At 39.7% G+C, this 27673-nt stretch overlaps 1 protein-coding gene across 2 annotated transcripts in view; it reads right to left on the reverse strand.

The window, feature by feature from the left end:
• Positions 1-27673, reverse strand: part of ana (anachronism) — a 58661-nt gene that overhangs the window by 17908 nt on the left and 13080 nt on the right. Inside the window, exon 2 of one of the 2 annotated variants that reach the window (XM_073989710.1) lies at positions 142-551. In XM_073989710.1, the coding sequence (XP_073845811.1) occupies positions 142-551 (410 nt within the window). Of the gene's footprint in view, positions 1-132; positions 552-27673 lie in introns of both variants that reach the window. The other variant, XM_073989709.1, reaches the window with a different exon arrangement.

Below are 27673 nucleotides of genomic sequence, written 5' to 3' on the forward strand. Positions count from 1 at the left end.
CGGAGAGGGAACACAAAAAAAAAAACAGAAAACAAAACAAGCGATTAAGAAAACAAGCAAGAAAGCAAACAAGAGAAGAAAAAGAAATGCAATTAATTAAAATCGCATCCTTTAAAATTGGCCAATAATTACCATACACACCACGTTTATTGCGTCGCGTTTGCTGGACAATTGAGACAGTGACACGAATTTGAGCATCTAGAATTGGTTCAGCACATCTTTTGGGTTTACTGGTATCGTCGTCGTCGTCATCATCACCATTGCCAGCATTAGTACCACCAGCAGCTATTTGTTGTTCATCACGTGTTTCATTTGGATTGATTTTGAAAAGCCTTAGAATGGCTGAATCTAAATTTAAATTTTGCATTTTTTGTTCAAACAGAGTACTGGAAAATTGTATGGTGATATTATTATCGTGTAGCCAAGATGCTTCTGTGGTCTCCGAATTACATGTGGGATATGCAGCCATTTCATGTAGCGGCGATTCGATAATTTCTTCGGAGTTTTTTGTCTGTATGGCATTGCTAATGCGATTTTTGATATCATTAATGCTGAAATGTCAGAAAACAAACGAAATAATAATATTAGATTTTTAATAATAAGAATTGGGCGACACAGCTTAATTTAATAAAAAATACTTAAAGTTTTGCAGAGTATAATTTGCAGATTCTACATAAGAAAAGCAGACTACTTTTCTAATCGAGCTGTACATAAATGCCAATCGAACGGGGTGTTTTATAATGCTCAAGAAAATGTGTCAAATTATAAGAACTTCAGTGGGAAATTTTGTCAAAACCTAACCTACATTTCCAACATGCTACAGGTAGAAGTGGATACTTGCTGCATATAAAATTGTTCAGCTCGATTCTTTATGAGCTATTTCTGGCATAAATGTTGGTTGTATATCGCAAACTTATGGGTAGATTTTTTAAGATGGCGACAACTGTATAGATGGTCGATTTCTGAATAGATGGTGACCTTATAAGTCGACTTCTGAATAGACTTCTGAATATATGGCGACCTTATAGGTCGACTTCTGTAAGGATGGCGTCTTTATAGGTCGACTTCTGTATATATGGCGACCTCATAGGTCGACTTCTGTATGGATGGCGACCTTATAGGTCGTCTTCTGTTTATTTGGCGACTTTGTAGTGATGGCGAACTTGTAGGTCGACTTCTGTATAGATGGCGACCTTATAGGTCGATTTCTGTACAGATGGCGACCTTATAGGTCGGCTTCTGTATAGATGGCGACCTTATAGGTCGACTTCTGTATAGACGGCGAACTTATAGGCCGACTTCAGTATAGATGGCGACCTTATAGGTCATCTTCTGTATATTTGGCGACCTTATAGGTAGATTTTTGTACTGATGGCGACCTTATTGGCCGACTTAGCTACCTTATAGGTCGGCTTCTGTATAGATGGCGACCTTATAGGCCGACTTCTGTATAGATGGCGACCTTATATTCCGACTTCTGTATAGGTTGCGTCCTTATAGATCGACTTCTGTATAGATGCTGATTTTTTAGGTCGATGGCGACCACATAGGCCGACTTCTGTATGGATGGCTAACTTATAGGTAGATTTTTGTATTGATGGCGAACTTGTAGGTCGACTTCTGTATAGATGACGACTTTATATATCAACTTCGGTATAGATGGCGACCTTATAATTCGACTTCTGTATAGATGGCGACCTTATAGGTCGACTTCTGTATAGATGGCGACCTTATAGGTCGATTTTTGTATTGATGGCGAACTTGTAGGTCGACTTCTGTATAGATGGCGACCTTAAAGGCCGACTTCTGTATGGATGGCCACCTTATAGGTCGACTTCTGTATGGATGGCGACCTTATAGATAGATTTTTGTATTGATGGCGAACTTGTAGGTCGACTTCTGTATAGATGGCAACCTTATTGGTCGACTTCTGTATAGATGGCGACCTTATAGGCCGACTTCGTTGCGTCCTTATAGATCGACTTCTGTATAGATGACGATTTTATAGATCAACTTCTGTATAGATGCTGATCTTTTAGGTCGACTTCTGTATAGATGACGACTTTATATATCAACTTCGGTATATGTGGCGACCTTATAAGTAGACTTCTGTATAGATGGCGACCTTATAGGTAAATTTCTGTATAGATGGCGACCTTATAGGTCGACTTCTGTATAGATGGCAAACTTATAGGTCGACTTCTCTATAGACGGTGAATTTATAGGTCAATTCCAGAATATATGGCGACCTTATAGGTCGTATTCTCTATATATGACGACCTTATAGGTCGACTTCTGTATAGGTTGCGACCTTATAGCTTGATTTCTGTATATATGGCGAACTTATAGGTCGACTTCTGTACAGATCGCGAACTTATAGGTCGACTTCTGTATAGATGGCGAACTTATAATCGATTTCTGTATAGATGGCGACCTTATATGTCGACTTCTGCGTAGATGGCCACCTTATAGGTCGACTTTTGTATAGATGGCGACCTTATAGGTCGACTTCTGTATAGATTGCGACCTTATAGGTCGACTTCTGTATAGATGGCGACCTAATAGGTAAATTTCTGTATAGATGGCGACCTGATAGGTCGACTTCTGTATACATGGCAAACTTATAGGTCGACTTCTCTATAGACGGCGAATTTATAGGTCAATTCCAGAATATATGGCCGACTTCTGTGTAGATGGCAACCTTATAAGTTGTCTTCTGCATAGATGGTGACCTTATAGGTCGACTTTTGTATAGATGGCCACCTTATAGGTCGACTTTTGTATAGATGGCGACCTTATAGGTCGACTTCTGTGTAGATGGCAACCTTATAAGTTGACTTTTGCATAGATGGTGACCTTATAGGTTGACTTCTGTATGGATTGCGACCTTATAGGTCGACTTCTGTATACATGGCGACCTAATAGGTAAATTTCTGTATAGATGGCGACCTGATAGGTCGACTTCTGTATAGATGGCAAACTTATAGGTCGACTTCTCTATAGACGGCGAATTTATAGGTCAATTCCAGAATATATGGCCGACTTCTGTGTAGATGGCAACCTTATAAGTTGTCTTCTGCATAGATGGTGACCTTATAGGTCGACTTTTGTATAGATGGCGACCTTATAGGTCGACTTCTGTATAGATGGCGACCTTATAGGTCGACTTCTGTATAGATGGCATCCTTATAAGTTGACTTCTGTATAGGTGGTGACCTTATAGGTCGACTTCTGTATAGATGGCGACCTTATAGGTCGGCTTCTGTATAGATGGCGACCTTATAGGTCGACTTCTGTATAGACGGCGATCTTATAGGTCGACTTCTGTATAGACGGCGGATTTATAGGTCGACTTCTGTATAGATGGCGATCTTATAGGTCGACTTCTGTATAGATGGCGACCTTATAGGTCGACTTCTATATAGCTGGCGACCTTATAGGTCGACTTCTGTATAGATGGCATCCTTATAAGTTGACTTCTGTATAGGTGGTGACCTTATAGGTCGACTTCTGTATAGATGGCGACCTTATAGGTCGACTTCTGTATAGACGGCGATCTTATAGGTCGACTTCTGTATAGACGGCGGATTTATAGGTCGACTTCTGTATAGATGGCGATCTTATAGGTCGACTTCTGTATAGATGGCGACCTTATAGGTCGACTTCTATATAGCTGGCGACCTTATAGGTCGACTTCTGTATAGATGGCGACCTCATAGGTCGACTTCTGTATAGACGGTGAACTTCTAGGTCGACTCCAGTATAGATGGCGACCATATAGGTCGTCTTCTGCATGGATGACGACCTTATAGGTCGACTTTTGTATAGATGGCGACCTTATAAGTCGACTTCTGTATAGATGGCGACCTTCCAGGTTGACCCCTGTATAGATGGTGACCTTATACTTCGACTTCTGTATAGATGGCGACCTTATATGTCGACTTCTGTATAGATGGCAAACTTATAGGTCGACTTCTGTATAAACGGCGAACTTATAGGTCGACTCCAGTATATATGGCGACCTTATAGGTCGTGTTCTTTATATATGGCGACCTTATAGGTCGACTTCTGTATAGGTTGCGACCTTATAGCTTGATTTCTGTATAGATGGCGAACTTATAGACTTCTGTGTAGACGGCGAACTTATAAATCGATTTCTGTATAGATGGCGACCTTATAGGTCCACTTCTGTATAGGTTATATATTATAGTTTGATTTCTGTATAGATGGCGATTTTATAAGCCGACTTCTGTATATGTGTGGACATTATAGGTCAACTTTAGGGTAGATAGCGACTCCAGTATAGATGGCGACCTTATAGGTCGTCTTCTGCATAGATGGCAACCTTATAAGTTGACTTCTGCATAGATGGTGACCTTATAGGTCGACTTCTGCATATATGGTGACCTTATAGGTTGCCTTCTGTATAGATGGCGACCTTATAGGTCGAATTCTGTATTGATGGCGACTTAATAAATCGACTTCTGTATATATGGCGACCTTATAGGTCGTCTTCTGCATAGATGGCGACCTTATAGGTCGACTTCTGTATAGATGGCAACCTTATAAGTCGACTTCTGTATAGATGGCGACCTTATAAGTCGACTTCTGTGTAGATGGCGACCTTATAGGTCGACTTCTGTATAGGTGGCGACCTTATAGGTCTACTTCTGTATAGATGGCGACCTTATAAGTCGACTTCTGTGTAGATGGCGACCTTATAGGTCGACTTTTGTATAGGTGGCGACCTTATAGGTCTGCTCCTGTATAGGTAGCGCCCTTATAAGTCGACTTCTGTATAGGTGGCGACCTTATATGTATCGGTGGCGACCTTATAAGTCGACTTCTGTATAGGTGGCGAACTTTCTATATAGATTGCGACCTCATAGTTCGACTTTTGCATAGATGGCGACCTTATAGGTCGACTTCTGCATAGATGGCAACCTTATAAGACGATTTCTGTATAGATGGCGACCTTATAAGTCGACTTCTGTGTAGATGGCGAGTTATAGGTCGACTTCTGTATAGGTGGTGACCTTATAGGTCGACTTCTGTATAGATGGCGACTTTTTAAGCCGACTTCTGTATATGTGTGGACATTATAGGTCAACTTTAGGGTAGATAGCTACTCCAGTATAGATGGCGACCTTATAGGTCGTCTTCTGCATAGATGGCGACCTTATAGGTCGACTTCTGTATAGATGGTAACCTTATAAGTCGACTTCTGTATAGATGGCGACCTTATAAGTCGACTTCTGTGTAGATGACGACCTTATAGGTCGACTTCTGTATAGGTGGCGACCTTACTCCCAATTTACATTAGGCGAGTTTACTTGCGGCAATTGTCAGTTTGTAGGTGAGAGAGGGGGCTGAGAGGCAAAGGGTTGCCATATGCCTCACCTCTCTCTCCATCAAACTGACAATTGCCGCAAGTAAACTCGCCTAATGTAAATTGGGACTTATAGGTCTACTTCTGTATAGGTAGCGCCCTTATAAGTCGACTTCTGTATAGGTGGCGACCTTATATGTATAGGTGGCGACCTTATAAGTCGGCTTCTGTATAGGTGGCGAACTTTCTATATAGATTGCGACCTCATAGTTCGACTTTTGCATAGATGGCGACCTTATAGGTCGACTTCTGCATAGATGGCGATCGTATAGGTCGACTTCTGCGAAGATGGCGATCTTATAGGCAGACTTCTGTATAGATGGCGACCTTTTAGATCGACTTCTGTATAGGCGACGACCTTATAGGTCGACTTCAGTATAGATTTTTACCTAATAAGTTGATTTTAGTTGTTTTTGGCGACCTTATATGCCACCTTCTGGATAATTGATGACGTTATATGTGAAATTTTATAAAGATGACGAAGTTAAATAAAAAAATTGTACAGATTGCTACCCTTCAGGTCGACTTTTGTATATATGGCGACTTTATAGGTCAAAGTTGATATCAAATCGGTTTATTCCTTCGACAGATAAACAGACGGACAGACATGGCTAAACTGACTCCGAATTGCCTGACTCGGATTTCGTCTAAACGTTCTTGCGGTCCACAGCCATTATTTCTCTCGGCTATAGATATAATTAAAAGAATCCTTTCAGTTGCCTATAAAGAAACTTTTACTATAGTCCTCGACATAGACTGCCTTTCTGCAATCGGCGATAAAGTTTCCCTTCATTGTTCTCTTCAAGCGTTACAGAAAATTCTTCGTCTACAGAAAGTTCTTTTAAGTCGTTTATATAGTTGTTTCAGTATTTTGTAGAGAATCCATTTCAGTCGTGTACAGACGACATTTTCAGTAGTCGATAGATACTCTTTTTCAGTCGTCGATAGTCATTTTTTTCAGTTGTCTATAGAGTCTCCTTCTACTCGCCTAATTATTATCAAGCGCATGTAGTCAGAATCAGACTCCTTCTAAGTCATCTATAGAGACACATTTTCAGTACTCCATTCCATTTCTGTTTTGAGTCGTCTATAAAGATTCCTTTTAGTCGTCCACAGAGATATAGATACTCAATTTTACTCTCCTACAGAGATACCTATAGAGCAATGGTGGGCAAAGTGCAAGAGACTCATGTATTTTTTACACTTTTGTGTATGAGGCCGAGCATTTCTGCCCAACAGTGCTATAGAGACTCCTTTCCATTTGTCTATAGAGACTCTTTTTCAGTTTTCTCAAGAACTTCTTCCCGGTATACCATAGAATTTATGTTCGCTTGTCCACAGATCCTTCTTTTTAGTCGTTAACATAGACTCCATTTTAGTTGCCTATAGAAACTCCTTTTCTTTCGTCTACAAAGACACCTTTGCAGTCGTTTATATAGACTCCTTATCAGGCGTCTGTCTATTTGCCTATTAAGTCTTCTTATCATACACCTGTAGATAATTCCCATCATATTTTTATTCCGCTCTTGAGGTCTGATTTAACTTCTTTCATAAATTTTATGAATTAAACTTTACTCGACGTGGGCGGTTACGTAGGTTTAGTTTGTTTGTTTGTTTGTTTTTTACACATTTTTACGAGAGTACTACTTTTACGATGCATTTATGTATTGTTGCATTACGATTTCATTGTAAATTTTGTTGTTTCTCCGGTGGTTGCTGTTGTTGCCATTCATGTTGTTGCTGCTGCTGTTGCTCAAAATAATTATTCATTCATGCAAAACAAAATCTCACACAACAACAAACTTGTAATGAGTTACTGAACAAAATACATAATTTACAAATGCATCAAGGACTAACTGTAGTAGAAACGTGGGTGTGTGTGTATGTCGATAGTCGTAAGTCTGTAAAGGAGTGCTTCGTGCTCAGTGCTTTAATGTAATATTAATGTGTGACGGGGTGTTTGTGTCAGATGAATATGGTTTAAGGGCTACTCAGGTTAACTGCATAATTGTTATTATTGTTGTTGTTTAATTGTTGTTGAGCCGACTTGAATGTTTGAAGAACCAAAGGAAAAAAAGGCTGCAGTAACAGCCGGCTAGACACTGTCTAGCCACGTTTTGTATGGCATATCAAAACAAAACCAAAACACAAACAAACAGCAAACACTCAATGTCTAGAAAATTAAACCAGCAACGACAACAACAACAGCGACAACAAGAAGAAAAACGCAATGCAAAAACAACATCAACAACTCTTTTCAATCGAGGCATAGACAAATACACAGAGAGGTTCAGAAAAAAAATTAAAATTAACACAACACACAAGAGTAGCAAAAACAACAACAACAAGAGAACACATGAATGTCGGTCTCGACAACATAACTGCTGATTTAATGTAATCATAATCTTGGCTCTTTCCTCAAACATACTTGCATTAGCCGCAGTATGACCACACATTAAAGTGGGTTTAATATTTTTTCTGTTCTTTTGGTTCCCAACTAAGTACCCTCTTAGACATATTTATATAGTCCTTGTAAGTTATATTAAATGAATTAAGGACTCATTTTTAGTTGCCTGAAGGGACTTTTTTAGTAGTTTATTGAAACTCCTTTAAGTGTTGCTTAGGTAAACTTCAAAAAACATTAAAGGGTAATTTGCCATCGTCTATGCGGAGGTCCTGTGCAAACTACTTTTAAGTTGTTCAGGCATACTGAGCTTCTATCTTTTGCTATAATGTTCCGTTTTGAAGACTCTTCCTAATCATTCCCCTATAAAGTCTCCCTTTCAAAATTTCTAAAGGTATACGTTAATTCAGTTCAGTTAGACGAATTTCTCGAACCTACCACAGACTTCATCATCATGATACTGCATTTTGTTCACATAGCTCCAATCTAATAAGCGTATATGCATATAAATACTCACAAGTCTACGTTTGTCGGCAGAGCAAATAAATGCAGACACAAAAGACCAACAAAATGCATCAGACCAGGCCAGACATACTCTGAGAGTCAGACAGACATAAGACGCCGCCAACATTGACGTCTCAAGTTAAAAAAAAAAAAAAAAAAAAAAAACAGCAACAAGAACAGGCCAGCAGAGACCAAATCAACGTCCATGACGATAACAAGAACAAATCTTAAATTGAAACCAAATTCACTTTGAAGAAGGAGAAGACCGCAAAAATTGGAGACATCATTTTACATACAACAATTAAGAAGGGCGTTAAGTTCGACCGGTCCGAACTTGTTATACCCTCCACCAAAAGTTGTATTGAAGAAAAATGGAAAAATTAGTTTACCAAATTTCAGATATATAATAATTGTTCCACAAACATCCCATACGGGACAAGGGAGACTTCAGATATTTCTGCAAAACAATTTGGCTAAAACCTTCAAAATACCGAAAACCAAGATTTACGCTTCTGTGGGGGATATAGGAAGACGTGGACCTAACCCCATGGAAGACTAAATAACTAATTTCAGTCATTTCTGTGGGATACTGAGTCACAACCTTACGAAAATCGGGAGGTACCGTTCTATGGGGGCTATATAGAAACGAACATATCGAGACTAATTTCAGTCGGTAAATTTTTTACCTCCAACGTAGACTAACTAAATACCAAATTGCAGCCATTTTTGTGGTTTGTTGGGGCCACAACCTTTAAAATACCGAAAATCGGGAAGTACCGTTCTATGAGGGCTATACGAAGGCGTGGACATATACCCACACATTTCTGGTGGAAAGTTTTATAGCCCCAATGAAGTCTAAATTTCAAATTTCAGCCATTTCGGTGGAAACTTGAGGCCACAACTGTCAAAATACCGAAAATAGGGAGGTACCGTTCTATGGGGGCTATATGAAGACGCGGAACTATACCGACAAATTTCGGGTGGAATGTTGTATACCCGCTTACTTACTTACTTAGCTGGCCCATTACAGAACATTTGTTCCATAGACCGAACTAAGAAAATATCTCCAATTCTCTCCGTTTAGTGCTTCGCTTTGTGGAATACCGCGCCTTGTCATCTCTTCATCCACTTGTTTGCGCCATCTATTACTTTTATACGTATGTATACACTTTTTTAGCGGGTTCATCATCGCTCATTCTGATTATATGGCCTAGCCAACGCAATCGCTGCATTTCGATACGATTAACTATATTGATGTCGTTGTATAGCAGATACAGCTCGTGGTTCATACGAAATCGATATTCACCGTCAACGCAGATTGGTTCGTAGATCTTTCGAAGAATTTTTCTCTCAAACACGTCAAGCACTGCCTAATCTGATTGCGCAAGTACCCAGGCTTCGGAACCATATATCAACACGGGTAGTATCAGTGTTTTGTAAAGCGTTATTTTTGTTTGACGAGTTGTGGCTTTACTTAAGCCAAAGTAGCATCTGTTGGCCAATACAATCCTTCTTTTTATTTCACAACTGATGTCGTTTGTTGTGTTTACGGCGGTGCCGAGGTATACAAAGTCTTTTACTACCTCAAAATTGGACGCATTGCGCGTCGGCACCATCAACTTGGTCTTCTCGCCGTTTACCGCCAGGCCCACTTTAGCAGATTCTCCTTCGACCTTCATAAAGGTATCGGTTACTTCCTATACTGATCGTCCCATGATGTCTATATCATCAGCATAAGCAAGTAACATGTGGCTATTGGTGTAGATTGTGTCACTTTGACGTTTGCCTCTCATATAACCTTTTCCAGCAGGATGGTGAAAAGATCACACGAAAGGCTGTCTCCTTGCCTGAAACCTCTTTTGGTACAAACCTGTTCGGAGAGGTTCTTTCCTATTTTAACTGAAGATCTTGTGTCAGTTAGAGTCATTTTACAAAGCCGAATGAGCTTTGCGGGGATACCAAATTCAGACATGGCTTGGAATACCTTTGAACGTAGCGGGCTGTCGAAGGCTGCTTTATAATCGACAAAAACGTGGTAGGTGTCGATCTGCATCTCTTGGGTCTTCTCCAGGATTTGGCGCAGGGTAAATATCTGGTCAATGGTGGACTTGCCAGGTCTAAAGCCGTATTGGTATGGTCCAATTATTTCGTTGACCATTGGCTTTAGTTGTTCGCACAATATCCCTGACACTATGTTGTAGGCGATAGGGAGAAGACTAATGCCCCTATAGTTGAAGCATAAAGTCTTATCTCCCTTCTTATGGACGGGACACAGGATGCTCAGGTTCCAATCGTCGGGTACGCTTTCTTCCTGCTAGATGGAGCTAACTAGATGATGCATACACCTTATCAGCGTGTCGCCTCCGGTTTTAAACAGCTCGGCTGGTAGGCCATCAGCACCTGCTGCCTTATTATTCTTCAGCCGGTTTATTGCTGTCTTTACCTCATCTTGGCCGAGTGGTATACCTTCAATACCTATCTATCAGCCTCATACCATTGTCAGCTGTTTCACTGTGGAGACTGAATTTCCCGACTGTTGGGCCAAAGATATTCTCCTTTCCAATTTTGGCATTAAAATCGCCTAGTATAATTTTAATGTCATGGGCAGGGCAACGGTCATAAGTGTCTTCTAAGCGCTCGTAAAATATGTATATCTTTGGTCTGTTCGTGCTTGTCTTCAGTGGGAGCATGAGCGCAAATAAAGCTGATGTTGAAGAATTTAGATTTTAATCGAATTGCAGCGAGTGTTTTATTCACTGGGGTGAGGCTGGAGACCAGATGTTTTAACCTCCGACCAACTACAAATCCGCAACCAAACTCATGCTTTGTGTCATGGCAGCTATAATACAGTGCGTCGCCTTTAGATGTTGTTGTGACGCCTTTCCCAATCCATCGTATTTTCTGTATGGCGGTAATGTCGGCCTTGTACTTTTCAAGTACACCTGCCAATGCGTAAACTGTACCTTCTCTATAAAGATTGCGAACATTCCAGGTGCAGATTCGCAGATCATGGTCCTTAAAACGTTTGCGGGGTTCGTAAACTTTAGAGGGGTTTGTTTTTCTTTTCTTTCGTTTTTTTTTATAGTAGGCTGTTTTTTCTATGGGAGGGTTACTAACCCGACGTCCAAACCCAAGTTTTTAACGCGGCACATGTTAGCTCACTACCTTTAACGGCTGTTAAAGGCAGTTCCCCAGGTGACACCACGGGGAGGTCAGTGTCCACTTGAGATGAAAGAGGGACCAAGATAAATCCTGGGCTTTGCCATGTTAAAGCCGGTCAGGACCATTCCTTGGTATCTTCCATCCCCTACGTCACCCGGTTGTATACCCGCTGCAAAGACTAAATATCAATTTCAGCCATTTCGGTAGCATAATGAGGCCACAACCTTCAAAATGCCGAAAATCGTGAGGTACCGTTCTATGGGGCAATATGAAAGCGTGGACTTATACCAACAAATTTCAGGTGGAAAGTTTTATACCCACAACGACGACTTAATACCAAATTTTACCCATTTTAGTGGAATATTGAGGCCACAGACTTCAAAATACCGAAAATCGGGAGGTGCCGCGTAGACCTACATATACCGACAATTTTCAGGCGGAATGTTTTATAGCCCCAACGATGACTAAATATCAAATTTCAGCCATCTCGGTGCCATTTTTGACCTCAACCTTCAAAATACCGAAAATCGGGAAGTACCGCTCTATGTGGGCTGTATTAAGACTTTGACCGATACCGACAAATTTAAGGGGGAAAGTTTTATACCCCCAACGAAGACTAAATATCAAACTTCAGCCATTTCAGAGGAATATTGAGGTCACAACCATCAAAAAACCAAAATTCAGGAGGTACCGTTCTATGGGTGTTATATTAAGATCTTGACCTATACCAACAAATTTCAGGTGGAAGGCTTCATACCCGAAATTCCAGTCATTTTAGTGGTATATTGAGGCTAAAACATTGAAAATACCGAAAATCGGGAGGTACCGTTCTATAGGGGCTATTTGAAGACGTGGACCTATACCGATTAATTTCTGGTGGAAAGTTTTATGCCCCCAACGAAGACTAAATACCAAATTGCAGCAATTTCGGTAGGATATTGAGGCCAAAACCTTAAAATATCGAAAATCGGGAAGTACTGTTCGATGGGGGCTATATGAAGGCATAAACCTATACCGACAAATTTCATATGGAAAGTTTTGTACTCCCAAAGAAGACATAATACCAAAGTTCAACCATTTCGGTGGATATACCGAAAATCAGGAGGTACCGTTCTATGAGGTCTATATGAAGACGTGGAGGTATACTGACAAGTTTCAAGCGGAAAGTTGTGTACACCCAAAAAAGACTATATACCAAATTTCAGCCACTTCTGGGGGATATTGAGGCCACAACCTTTGAAATATCGAAAATCGGGAGGTACCGCACGGTGCTCTTGAAGCAACTTTAAATGGAAGGTGCTTACACCTGGGAAGTTTTTGCGGATTCTGAAACTACATTGCTCAAAGATGAGAAAAATCCAAAAAAAAAAAAAAATCACCGGACCGCTTTTCAAATAAATCACGGTTCCATTTGACATTTTTAGGGGTTTTCACGATTTTGCATGGAAACCACAAGTCCTATCGTAATGACATTAAAGAAAATGTTGTAGCGATGAAAATTCTCTACAAGATTGACCATTATGGTAATTTCGTAGATTTTACCGTTATTGATATATAGAAGTTCAAATTGGGACAATGCATTGACTGTATCGCTTATAAAACAATGTCATACATGGTGCACCTTAACTAACTTTAAGAGAAACCCGCTTACACATGGGAAGTTTTTGCGGATTTTGAAACAGCAATGTTCATAGGTGAGAAAAATCCAAAAATATGAAAAAATCGGTGGAGGGATTTATAAATAAATCGCAGTCAAAATTCACATTTTTAGGTTTATTTTAGGTTTTCGCAATTTTGCTTGGAAACCGCAAGTCCTTCGAAATGTGGCTAAAGAAATTGTTGTAGCTGTGAAAAAATTTCTAGAGGATTCACAACGGTCAATTCTCTAGAAATTTATTTCTAGATTTTACCATTTTTTGAGATAGTTAGATGTTCATGGCACATTTTTAGCGTTTTTGTAACGTTTTCACGATTTGCTTGAAACCGGTAAGTCTTATCGAAATGGGACTAGAGAGAATCTTTTAGCTGTGAAAAAATTCTACAAAATTGTCTTTCATAATTTTTTCCTAGGTTGTACCATTTTCGATATATATGAGTTTAAGTTGGAAAATTGCAGTCATGACATTGTTTTATAAGGAGGCGATACAGCCAATGCATTGTCCCAATTTGAACTTCTATATCTCAATAACGGTAAAACTTACGAAATCATCGTGAAGGTCACTCTTGTAGATAATTTTCATAGCTACAACATTTTCTTTAGTCATATTTCGATAGGACTTGCAGTTTCCAAGCAAAATCGTGAAACCTTAAAAAGCCCATAAAAATGTCAACTTGAATCGCCATTTATTTAAAAAGCGCTCCGGCGATTTTGTTGTTTTTTGATTTTTCTCATCTATGAGCTTCAGAATCTTCAAAAATCCGCAAAAATGTCCCAGGTGTAAGCACCTTCCATTTAAAGCACAAAACGTGGACCGATATAGCCTATTTTCAATACCAAACATCCTAGGAGTGTTTTTTATTATTATTTGGTATTATCCTACACCAAATTAGAAAGTTCTATCTTAAAAATTGTGAGCTGTATCTTGATTTCAACAGACGGACGGACAGAGGGACATAGCTATTTCGACTTAGAGTTTTATGCGGATCAAGAATATATGTACTTTATAGGGTCTCCAACGAATATTTCGATGTGTTACAAACGGAATGACAAATCTAATTATACCCTACATGTTATGGAGGAGGTATAAAAACTTGTGTGTGTATATGTGTGTGTGTGTGTGTGTGAATGATATCTCATTTCAAATAAAGTGTATTTTAGTCTTTGTTCCAAGAATTTTTTGCTAAATTTCATAGGAATTGATATCGAATAGAAATTGTGGCAATCCGGGGAGGGATCCAAGGAATGAGAATGTTGATGATTCACCCACCATACAATGCATGTTTTTGTTTTTCAAACTACTGCAGACTAGTTAAGCCACAAGTATTGATTTCTTGTTAATTGGCCTATACCTTAATGTATGTCTCATGTTGTTCCTGTTGTTATTGTTATTGCTGTTGTGTGCCACTGATCTGTCTGCAACCTTTACAAGGCAACAGCAACATTGTAGTAGAGCAGCAAGTAACATACAAAATGTAAATACCACAAGACAACCTGAAGCTATCAAAACCACCAAACAGAAAACATGAGCGTGCTCGAGACAGAGGAGTATCAAATGTGTCTGTCTGACTGTCTGGTGGCGGTGGCGGTTGTAGTTGTTGCAACTGCTACTTTATAATGTGTCTGGCAACAACATAACTAACTCTCGACAACCACAACAGACACAAGCAAGCAACCAGTCGTACAACAACAGCACTTGTTGTTGCAATTGGCTAGACGAGCCCTCTAAACATGCGCAATGTTGCTTGCACCCCTTAAGCTATGCGTTTTTTTGTTTTTTTGCAAAAATACCAGACCAAACCAAAGTGTGGTGTTTTTTTGTTTAGAGTTCAGCTTAACGAATGACTGACTGTCTGAGATTTGGTTTTGAGATTTTTGACTCACCACCAACCAATATCGTCCGGCCGGTGTCTGTGGTATAGCCTGTCTGCCACTTGGCAGACAGTCTGGTTTGAGGTGCGTTATTAGCTTCACACGCAATGTCACTAAATCATGTTTCCTGTCTAGCCTACCGTTTGTCTGGCTGACTAGCTAGAATCAGGTATGCTTTGCAGCCACAGATGTGATAGTTGTTGTCGTAGTAGTGGCCCAGACAGTGTTAATTGCTGGTCATTCATTTAATGATATGAACAAATTAATTGATTATAGCACAAACGTAGGTAGACCTTCAACGGGAAATAGCTAAACATTAATCTGAATGGGTGATTTTAGACAATGTTGCAGAAGACTGAAGTTGATTGAATGGAAGCAGTTTTTAAGCGTTTGGCTTTTAGTCTGGTTATAGTTAACATGTAAGAAATTGAGGCTTTATAGAGGACAGGAATCGATGATTTGTACGAGACGACTGAAATGGAGACTTTATAGACGACAGAAATGGCGGCTTTGTAAAAACCCGAAATTTAGGCTTTTGCAGTTGACTTAATTTGAGGGCTTACAGACGAAAAATGACGGAAAATGTGTCCGTGTAAAAAGACTGAGATGGTGGCTCTACTGATGACTGAAGTAGATGCTCTGCAGAAGATAGAAGTGTATGCTATGTAGATGTTTGAAATAGAGGAATTATAAGCGACTGGAATGGAGTCTTATAGATGACTTAAATGGAGGCTCTGCAGACAACTGAGGATCCTCTGTAGATAATTTAGGCTCCATAAACGACTGCAATTGAGCCTAGATAGATGACTGAAATGTAGGTCTTATAACGACTTTAATTATGGCTCTCTAGACACCTGAAGAGTATGACTGACATTGAGGCTTTAAAGACGACACTGAAATGGAGACTTTAACGATTAAAAAATACTGAAAATGATTCTCACGGTGCTCTTGAAACAATTTTAAATGGAAGGTGCTTACACCTCGGAAGTTTTTGCGGATTCTGAAACTACAATGTTTATAGATGAGAACAATCAAAAAACAAAAAAAATCGCCGGAGCGCTTTTTAAAAAAATCGCGATTGAAGTTGACATTTATAGGGGTTGTTTAGGTTTTCGCGATTTTGCTTAGAAACCGCAATTCCTATCAAAATGGGACTAAAACAAATGTTGTAGCTATGAAAATTCTCTACAAGATTGACTTGTATGATATTCTCGTCGGTTTTACCGTTTTTGAGATATAGAAGTTCAGATTGGAACAATTCAATTCAATTCTGTATCGCCCCTTATAAAACAATGTCATAACCGCAAATTCCCAACTTAAACTTATATATCTAAAAAATGTTACAACTTAGGATAAGTTACTTAAGCCAGTCTTGTAGAGAATTTTCACAGCTTTAAGATTTTCTCAGGTCCCATGTCGATAATACTTACCGTATTCAAGCAAAATCGCGAAACCCTAACAAAAAAACCTAAAAATGTAAACTGAGCCTCTTTATCTCAAAAATGGTACATGCTGGAAACAAATGATAAACGTCAATCCTCTAGAGAATTTTCACAGCTACAACATTTTCTTTAGCTCCATTTCGATTGGACTTGCGGTTTCCAAGAAAAATCGTGAAAACCTAAAAAACACCTAAAAATGTGAATTTTGACCGCGATTTATTTAAAAATCCGTACAGCGATTTTTTCTTGTTTTTGGGTTTTTCTCATCTATGAACACTGCTGTTTCAGAATTCACAAAAACTTTCCCTGTGCAAGCGGTTTTCATCAAAAGTTAGTTAAGGCGCACCCTACATGACATTGTTTTATAAGGGGCCGATACAGTCAGTGCATTGTCCCAATTTGAACTTCTATATCTCAAAAATGGTAAAAACTACGAAAGTACCGTAAAGATCGATCTTGTAGAGAATTTTCATAGCTACAATATTTTCTTTAGTCCCATTTTGATGGGACTTGCGGTTTCTAAACAAAATCGCGAAAACATAAACAACCTTTAAAAATGTCAACTTAAATCGCTCGGCAGAAAGCCTCCATAGACGATTGAAACTTGATTAGAATCTCCATAGTGTCTGGAAAGGAGTCTATATAGAAGTTTGGACAAGAGAGTATACAGATGACTAAAACGCTGTCTCTAGGGTATACTGAAAAGTTGTACCTATGGTTGTCTCTGTGGAAGACTGGAAAAGGGTCTTTATAGAAGCCTGAAAAATAAAATAGTCTCTCTAGACGAGTGGGTTCAACATATAAAGGCGACAGGAAATTAGTCTCTATAGACAACAAAAAGTATAATTTTAGGACCTTTAATCGAGTCTTGGACGGCACCCGGTTCTTCGAGGCCAGCGGCTGTCACCTCAGGGTACATACGTTTCAATTTTATAGTGTTTTGGTGTTGGAAACAGCATATTCAGGAATGCCTGATCCGGATTCTTTTGGAGGAAAGACCAGAACCAATATGTGCTCGGGGATTTGCCACAGTACCAAGTTGGCTCCTACATCCACCACTCTAAAACTTCGTGAGATGCAATAGATGCCGGGAGCGGGTGCATCTTAGGCGTTCCTTTGTAGTCGTCCATCATAATTTTTGCAATTTAATTGCAATGGACTCCGATGTAAGGTCGAGAAAAGATCGAGAAAGAATGTATGGGGGTATGAGTCAGGTGCGGAACTACCGATGTAGAATTGCTTAAGATGTATTCGATAAATAGGCCAAATATCAGCCAACGTTTAGAAGCATTATGTTTAAATTAATGACTAAAATGTTATAGTACTGGCTGAGCACAATGATCACTGCATGTTTGGTACGGTCAATAAGGACGCCCCTACTAGTATTAGCGGAGAATGACACGGTTCGCCAGACATGACTATTGTGGCACCTTTCGGTTAGATCATCCTTATAACCAACCGACTTCACAACATGTGAAAGCCGTCATCGCTTTTACCAATCATGTGAAAACTAATTGTCCTAGTTTCAGAGAGTTCACCAATCATCGGCTCAGAGAACTGCCCAACCCATCTATGGTTCGGGAAGCAGAAAGGATGTTCCGGGACATCATCACAGCTGCAGTCGCTGGTCGAATAGACGAAGTGAGACCAAATTACCCACCAGAGGGGGCAAGACTAGCAAATGGGCGTAATGGACTTCGTCGAGCCAATCGTAGTTATTGTGGTCGGTCAGTAAACACAAGTGGCTACATCATCTGAGAAGTTGCCGGAATTAGTAAATGCTGGGCAAGTAAATTTCGAAACCTAGAAATAAGGTAGGACCTCAATCACGTTTGGTGACGTTACGCTGACGGATATGAGGAAGGGGCGCAAGTTATTTTAATCGACAATTTGTCGAGCATCCTGGGAATGACAGGACAAAGAGAAGAGTACTGTGTTGCATTAGATCTGCCAGCATGCGATAGAGGGCCGTACGACACATTTTCAACAGCCCGGCCAAACTTACTCAACTATCTTCAAAAATTAAGAGATAGGTCCACGTTTTGCTATAGACCCCATAAAGCGGTACCTCCCGATTTAAGGCATTTTGCGGATTTTAGCAACATTTTCCGCCCAAATTGGCTCCAATTTAGCAGTTGGAGTTTCAAGGGGTAAAAAACTTCAGCGCCAAAAATGGTGGAGATGGGTCCACGTTTTGGTATAGTTATTTTAATCGACAGTGTTTCGAGAACCCCGGGAATGACAGGACGAAGAGAAGAGTACTGTGTCGCATTACATCTGCCAGCCTTGTACCGCATGCTGGCAGATGTCGCACGACACATTTTCAACAGTCCTGCCAAACTTCTCAACTATCTTCAAAAGTTAAGCGATATGTCCACGTTTAGCTATAGCCCTGATAAAGCGGTACCTCCCTATTTAAGGTATTTTGAGGATTTTAGCTATATTTTCCGCCAGCATTTGGCACTTGGAGTTTCAAGAGATCAAAAAACTTCTGTACCAAAAATGGTGGATATAGGTCCACGTTTTGAAATAGGCCCCATATAACGGTACCTCCCGATTTAAAGTATTCTGACGCTTTTAACTACATTTTTTGACCGAATTAGCTTTAATTTGACATTTGAGGGTCCCAATGACCAATATAGGTGCATGTTTTGGTATAGACGTCATATAACGGTACCTCCCGATTGTCTGTATTTTGAGGGTTTTAGCTACATTTTTGACAGAACTACCCGATATTTGAGATTTGAGATTCCCAGTGGTCACAAAACGTTGTCACTAAAAAAGTTTTAATTAGTTCCATTTTTTGGTATGGGCCTCATTTAAGCATACATCCCGATTTTCGATATTTTGAGAATTTTAGCTAAAATTTTTAACCGAACTGCTGTAATTGCCCAATTTGAGGTTATCAGTGGTGACGAAAGTTCCCTACCAAAAATCTCCACCAACATAAATCCATGTTTTGGTTCCCTACCAAAAATTTCCACCAACTTAAATCCCTGTTAACAACACCTCCCGATTTTCGGTAGTTGGAGGGTTTTAGCTACATTGTTTGACGGAACTACCCGAGATTAAACATTTGAGATTCCTAATGATCTCAAAAAGTTTTCACTAAACATTTTCAATATGGTTCCCATTTTTGGTATGGGCCACAACCAAGTATGCCTCTCAATTTTCGGTATTTTTAGAATTACGGCTTAATTTCTTGACCGAACTTGACATTTGAAGTTCCTATTGGTCACAACACTTCTCCACCAAAAGTTGTCAATATCGGTCCACGTTTTGGAACAGACCCTATATGACGGTATCTCCCGATTTTCGGTACTTTGAGGATTTTGGCAATAATTTCTGTCAGAACTTTTTCACCTATGATTGTGGACAGGAATGGAAATAACTATTCCATTTTAGTTAAGAACATTTTATGGTGTATGGGTATAAAAAGTTCGGTCCGGCCGAACTTAACGACTTTTTGCTTGTTATACCCTCAGCATTTATGCTAACGAGGGTATATACACTTTCATACGGGCAAAATGTGCCTCATCGAAATAATGGTTTTAGACCCCAAGTATGTTTGGACGAAATGTGTTTCAGACAATTTGGAGTTGATTTAGCCATGTCCGTCAGTCTGTCTGGCTGGCTGACTGGTGCGCACGATAACTCTCGAACGGAGCAACCGATTCGGTTCAAGATTTGGCTTTCGTAATATTTTGCCCAAACTTAGTTTAAGTTCAAAGATGGGTTATATCGGTCCACTCCTTCCGGTACCTCCCCCACAAAAGTTCGAAAATGTTCGAAAAATTTGTGCGCATGATAACTCTTGAAGGGAGTAACCGATTTGGCCCACACTTTGTACATCGTGGAAGTTCTACCAGACTTAGATGAAGTTTAAATACGGACTCAATCGGTCCACTCCTTCGGACCTGCTCTCGAATCGCTTTGATTTTTGTTGTAGCAACTTGTATTCGCTGTCCCCCATGGTACAAGTTTTATAAGGGGCAAGTCCATACTTCCTGAGAAAATAGCCTGAAAGGTGCAAAAAAAAAACCCTATGACACCGTGTGTAGTGGTTGGAGCGCAAGATAAATCTCGAACGGATCTTCAATTCCAATTCGGTCCAAAATTTGGCCTTCGCAATATTTTGTCCAAACATAGTTTAAGTTCGAAGATAAACCATGTCGGTCCACTCCTTCAGGTACCTCCCTCACAAAAATTCAAAAATCTTCGGAAAAAATATGCGCACGATAACTCTTGAAGGGAGTGACCGATGTAATCTATAATTTGCACAGCCTAATATATCTTCCAGATATAGATCAGGTTCGAATATGGACTATATTTGTCTACTCCTTCTGGTACCTCTCACACAAAATTTCGGATAAGTTCACTTTAAGACCTGCTCTCGAATCACTTTGATTTTTGTTGAAGCGATTTGCATTCGCTACCTCCATTACGACGGTAAAAGTTTTTTTCAGGGCAAGTCGATATTTCTTAGGAAAACAGCTCGAAAGGTGTAAAAAACACCTATGTCACCATATGTGGCGGTCGAACTGTTCAACCGATTTGGTCCAACATTTGGTCTTCGTCATATTATATCCAAACTTAAATTAACTTCTAAAATGGCTCATATCGGTCCTCCCTAAGGGTGCCTGTCCTACAAAAGTTCAACATTTGTGTCTTAGTGCAGTTAATTCCTAATCCACATTTTTGTCGGCAAGTTCAAATGTCCAAAAAGGGCCACAAAATTCTGAAGAGACCTTAAATACAATCGATCTGTTAGGAGGTGAAAGTTTCGCTTCATATTGGCTGAGGGTATATATCTGTCGGCAAAGCCGACTGACACTTTTGTACTTGTTTTTACTTATTATTATATTAGGCTGTTCAAAACTCTTTAGGTTTGTATATTTCCCATATTTTGACATACTGTTTTTTTATTTCAATATTAATCAATTTAAATGTCTACAAAATTCATTTGTGTGTCTGGTTTTACAACAAACACTTTTATTTTTATGAATTTACTTCATGTCTGTGTCAAATTATCACTTAAAAGTGTTTAATAAAAAATATCTGTGGAAGTGACTGCATACAAACACAATACGATGCCTAAAGTTCAGACATGCAATTGTTTGCATATTCAAACGGAGACAACAATTGCATTATTCAAATGCACTATGAGATGAGATTGTCTGCCTACCCAAGGAAATCAGTCACATACAATACATATGTATGTGTATATTATAAGACACAATTCTAATATTGCATATAATTGTGATATACATATTTAAGTATAACTGATCTTAAATCTACTATGATGGAAACTTTTAGGGTCTAACGGCCTTCGATACTCTCTGGTCTACAGTCAAAAAAGTTATTCTGCAACGTACGTATGTATGTAAGACATACATATATACGTTGCAAAAGAACTTTTGATGATTTAATTGTCTACATGCATATGCCATCTATAACCAACATAGTGTACATATAGGTATGAAAAATCTGAATGAATGTTATGCCAAATAGTATGCAACATTGTTGTTAAACTGTCTAAGTGCGATCAAATGTTTGATACTCAACACTTGCCAGCATAATTTAACATTATCAATTTACTCAGACGCTATCGTAGACAGACATCGACATATAGGCCTCTATGTTCTCAACTAAATGTTGTGTGTTGTGTAGACTGTCTGGAGGGGAAGTGGTGGTGGTGATGGTGGTGCAGGTGTCTGTGATATGATTTGGTGCAATTTCATTCAAGACTATAGACGACAAACATCAGCACTGGTACGATAACATGCAGACGTAATTCAAACTTAGCGATATGTTGTTGCTCGCCGTTGAAGTTGCCCCCATGTCGCGAGTAGCCTGCCGTCAAGCACAACAAATTTGTTTTGTCAACAATTTCATACATAAGTTAAAAACAATAACAACAATACGAGTATTTGCTGGTGATTGTTGACGTTCATTGGCCATTGACAGACAGACTGACTGACGACAGACTGTCTACAATAATTGCTGTGAATTCTTTAGTTTTACTTTAAATGCTACCCAAAGTGTGACTTGATTATGTCTCGAATATCGTGATGGTTATGTTGGAGTTTCTCATAAATAAATAATAGTTGTGTTCTAGAACCTGCAATATGCTACTTGGTAGAATATGTGGTAGTAAAGGGTTCCCGCACTACAAAAACCAGCAAAACTTGTACTTATCTTCAAACATTCGCTACTATGGATACCATCAATTTGAAAAAATAAACTCTGTTTCTATGTCTTGCGCACACTATCTGCTACTTAATTACCTTGCTGCCTTTACCAAAGCCATCAGTTTGATCTTTCACTTTTTAGTAGAATTTTCGGGCTTCATTCAGGTTCCTGTACACCTCACACTCCCGCTTTTTCTTTTTTTTCTGTGGAAAAGACGTTTCCCTTTTCTGTTGTGATTGCAGATTATCGATGTCTAACTTTCGTATGTTTACTCCTCGGAACGATCGTACATCTAACACGCTCGATGAATGTCTTCCATCTATCACAACGTGACCAATTTGATTTCGTTTTCTTTGATCTGGAAACAGCCAGGTGCCCTTATGAATATCGATATGCTTAAATCTGATACTGCTAACTATCATGTTTTTTTTGCCGCTGCGAAGTCCATCGGCCTTATTCCAGCGTCAGATGTTTCACTGTGGAGACCGAATTTCTCGATGTTGGGCCAAAGATATTCTCCTTTCCAATTTCGCCATAAAATCGCCTAGAATAATTTTAATGTCATGGTCAGGGCAACGGTAATATGTTTCTTCTAATCGTTCGCAAAATATGTCTTTGGTCTGTTTGTCTTTGTCTTCAGTGGGCTGAGGCCCGTTTCCAGCGTTTGGCCGTGGTACGCTCTGGAGTATCGTATTCTGCTGCAATGGGAAATACTTCCGCCCCCAGAACCAATACGACCGGTACTAACTTCCGAGCACCTTCTTCTGCCACAAGTAGAATAAATGCCGAAGCAAGTGCTAGCAATATTGCGCAGTACTTTGGTTCAGATTTCGATAAAAAATGTGAGAAAGTGGAAAATTTTGCGCCGATTTTCACAGAAATAAAAAATAATGCTGGTTTTGATGCGGCATTGTTTACATGGGTCCTGTGTATGGCTGGCGATGTCCAATTTTAAAGTTATTTTTTAAACGTGAACACTCTAGACTAATCAAGAGACACTATTTTAAGAACTTCATAAAATAAAGACAACCAGTAGTGCGATTCTCTAACACATTTGTTGAGTTACCGACAAAAATCGGTAAAATTAAAACGCAAAATTATGAATGAAAAGTTCAAATAAAAGTTGACAACACTCATGCTATCGGTAGAACTTTACGACTGATTTTTATTCGTCGCTAACTTAACGAAAAACCTCGTTAATTACCGAAATTACAAGCATTGTAATTTTACCGACATTTGTCGGTAACTCAAAAAATGCGTTAGAGAATCGCACTACTGATGTGGTTCTCGTGGCTGAACATAAGCTTCAGCCGTCGAATAGATTCAGTTTAGGTGGTTTCAAATGCCACTTTCCATCACCACTGGTTCGGTGGAATCCTGTGTTGTCAAAATTTCAAGGGAAGATGGGTCCGCTGTTTTCCTTGCAGCCTTATATTGTCGTCTTGCTAATAGTCAGATCTTCAATCCTTATTTAATCTAAAGTTAAGGGGCGAAGTTCCTATAGGAGGAGATCTCAACGCCAAACACCCATCATGGGGTGGAAGTAGAAACAAGTAGAGCACTAGCAACGTATTTAACGGATTGCCCAAATCTTGTTATACTTTCTTCTGTCTGTCCCACACGGCCCAATGATACATTGGGTTCGTTTATTGACGTACTCCTGCGGACCCCATGTCTACCTTTTGTTGGAGGTAGCAACGCGGTTGCAGCCCTGGACTTCGAATCAGACCACAGAGCTCTGGAGATAGTCCTCGACATGGGTGGCTTTAGAGAGAGGGAAACAAATGCCTTCCTTAATTTCGATAACATGAATTTAGTTCGCTTTCAGGGCAAAATAAGGCAGGGACTCTCAGAAATTTGTCTGCCAGTAGACAGAAATGTTTCACTTGAAGAGATAGACTCAACTGTTATTAATTTAGACTCTGTATTTAGAAATGCTATCGACTCCTCAGTTCTAAAGCAAAGAATTAAATACATGGCCCTAGGTGAGCTTCCCCCAAGGGTTATCGGATTTATTCGAGAGCGGAGGCGAATCTGCCGCGCTATGCCCAGAACCAATGATCCCTCGCGAGTTAACACTCTTAAAGCGGATATAAGGAACCTTGATCACATTATAAGTGATTCGATTTGCATTTTCGAGCATGAACGTTTCCAAAACTTCTTGGAGGGTATAAGAGTAGATTACAGAGCTTTCGCTAAGGTCAAGGCTGCAGCAGGGGTGTCCTCCAGGGACCCAGTTGGTGAGCTAATCGACTCAGAAGGTACACACATCGTTGATGACACTGCTAAAGCTGAAGCTCTAGCTGATCAATTGCAGAACGCCTTTGAGTCGGCTGATGGAGCGATTGGAAATTCTTTCCACGGTTCTGTTTCCAGGGCTGTGGAGGGAATGGATTATCGGTCTCCCTTGGAAACGTTCTGAAGCTCCTTTACGGTTGATGGTTCGGCAGTTGATATCGATAGATGGAATCAAGCCGGATATGTTCTAACCAACTGTGTAAGGGAGGCTCTTGCAAGCAGATGCGCCAAAAAGTCTAGTGATTTAGACAGGATACCAGACATAGCAATGAAAGAGGCGGGATCAGAATTATTTGGTTTCCTTACTATTTTATTCAACCATTCACTATCTAGGGATTGTGGTAGCTATCGTCCCATTTCCATGCTTTCAGCTTTTGGGAAACTTTACGAATCTTTCATTCTCAAACGCCTTAAAAAATTGTTGAAGACAAACGAATGCTAGTCCATGCCCTTACGGTCTTTTCCTCTTTTGTGATCAAGGTGTTTGATCGGAGATTTGGGACTATAGCTGTTGGGCTTGACTTCGAAAAGGCCTTCGACTCAGTGTGGCATGACGGGATCTTATCTAAGTTTAATCAATTTGGTTTTGATATCCAGACATGAAGATTGGTGGCTAGCTTTCTCAAGGGCAGAAACTTTAAAGTTAACGTAGGAGACTGTCTCTCCACTGAAAGACCTGTTCGAGCTGCAGTTCCCCAGGACTCTCTTCTGGGTCCCATATTTTACAATATTTTTGTGAGTGACATGCCTGAACCTCCTCAAAGAGGGCTGCTACTCATGTATGCTGACGATGTGATACTGGCGATGTCTGGCCCAATAGCAAAGACTGTGGCTTCTCGCCTTCTACTCTAGACAGACGGCAGCGTTAATTTGCATTATGATGTGCATTTAATTTTACCCTGACAGACGACAGTTTCTGCATTTACGAAACAGCTGATTGCTGTTTGCACTGTATTTTTTTTGTTTTCCTTGTGTCTCAGAGCATGAATATGCTCTCTCCCTCATATGAATATGGGCTCTCCACTACGGTATTGCCATATTGAAATACCTAAATGCCCTTTAAATTCTGTTTGATTTTGTGCATTAAGGATGTGGATAATGCACGAATTAATTTGTATTAAGGCAGTTAATGCAAATTAACGCTGCCGTCTGTCTAGGGTATTAACGTTTGGCTTGAAGACTTACATAGATATTTTTCTAGGTGGCCCCCAAGGTGAACTTGGGCAAATGTTCAGATATCGTGTTCATAAGCAAACCGAAGGTCTTTTTTTTCCGAATTTTAGGTCTTTCTACCCGATTCTAAAAGTTGGTTGGTGGTGAGGTTATCCAACTCAAAGATAAAATCAAGTACTCAGGAGTAGTTTTCTGCAAAAAATTCGAGTTTATAAGGCACGTAGATTTTAGCCTTGAAAGAGCCAAACGAGTTTATTATGCCTATCAAGGTGTACTACGGCATAATGGTGGGCTCTCTAATGTAATAGAGCTCTTGATCTACAAACAGGTGATCAGACCCATTGCCTCCTCTGCTTTTCCGGTCTGTTTTCTTATATCTTCGTGCCAAATGGAAAGACTTAGTAGATGGGAAAGATCGATACTAAACTACTGCTTAGGTCTAAAGGCAACAATTCAATGCGATGGATTGTATAAAAGTCGGTCATGTATGGCAACTTATGATGGAGCGAATATTGAACGAATCGACAAGTTTCTTATGAGGGAGGCTTTGAATTTTGTGGACAGAGCACAAAACCTTGAGAATGATCTTGTTGAGGATTCCTTATATTGTCCGTATGATGCAGAGGCACTACGTTTGGCCTTTAATAATTTGATAATTTAGTTTGTATCCAGGTAAGACGTTGCTCGCAGTAAATCTGCAGTTTACGAAATTATGAGCTTGCGCTCATATAGCTTATGTTGAAAAATGTAGCTTTTATCCGGATTGTAGCAAGTCTTTCACCAGGAGGAGGGCAAATGTGCCGCACTTTGCTCTGGAAAAAATGTCGCCAAATTATTATTGTAATCGTGTTTTTGTGTGTGGGCGTAGAGAAAAAACAACAACAACAGGGCGACGCCGACACCAAAGTCCAGCGTTGATCTGTTTGCCGGCATATATTTCAAATGAATTTGAATTTTTCGGCATCATGCCCCACAGTGTAAAAACTGCCAAAACGACACAAAACTTTACCCAAACGTTGGATGTGTTTTCAGCTTTACTGATTTTTTCGAAAGTGGCATCTTGCCGGAAAAATTAACCAATTTGTTTTGTCAAATCAACTACCCAGCAAAAATACTCATTACAAATTGGCCTACTTTCTCATTATTTTAACATGGGCGTGTCATAGGGATTAAGTACTTACTTTTTGACCACTAAAAAGTAGATAAATAAGTAGTTACTCCCGGTTACTTCAAGTCGTAACTACTTATTTAAGTATTTATTTATTTACTTTTAAGTGCCAAAAAATAAGTACTTACTCCCTATGACATGCCCATGTTAAAATAATGAGAAAGTAGGCCAATTTGTAATGAGTATTTTTGCTGGGTAGTGTCATTGCTGCTTCCTTTGTGTTTATAATACATATCTTCGTTTAAGTGTCTCCCTATATTTTGGACTTCGTTATTCACAATAGCCATACGTTTGTTTCCGATATCAATATGTTTGGCCTCTCCCCACTGAATGTGAGTGTGAAATCTTCTTTTTTCCACTGTTCGAAGGTTATAACAACCGCAAAGTCATTGCATTTTGTTCACAGTCGTAC

This window comes from Musca autumnalis, unplaced genomic scaffold (assembly GCF_047663935.1).
Source record: "Musca autumnalis isolate F117 unplaced genomic scaffold, ASM4766393v1 scaffold_5, whole genome shotgun sequence".
Lineage (NCBI taxonomy): Eukaryota > Metazoa > Arthropoda > Insecta > Diptera > Muscidae > Musca > Musca autumnalis.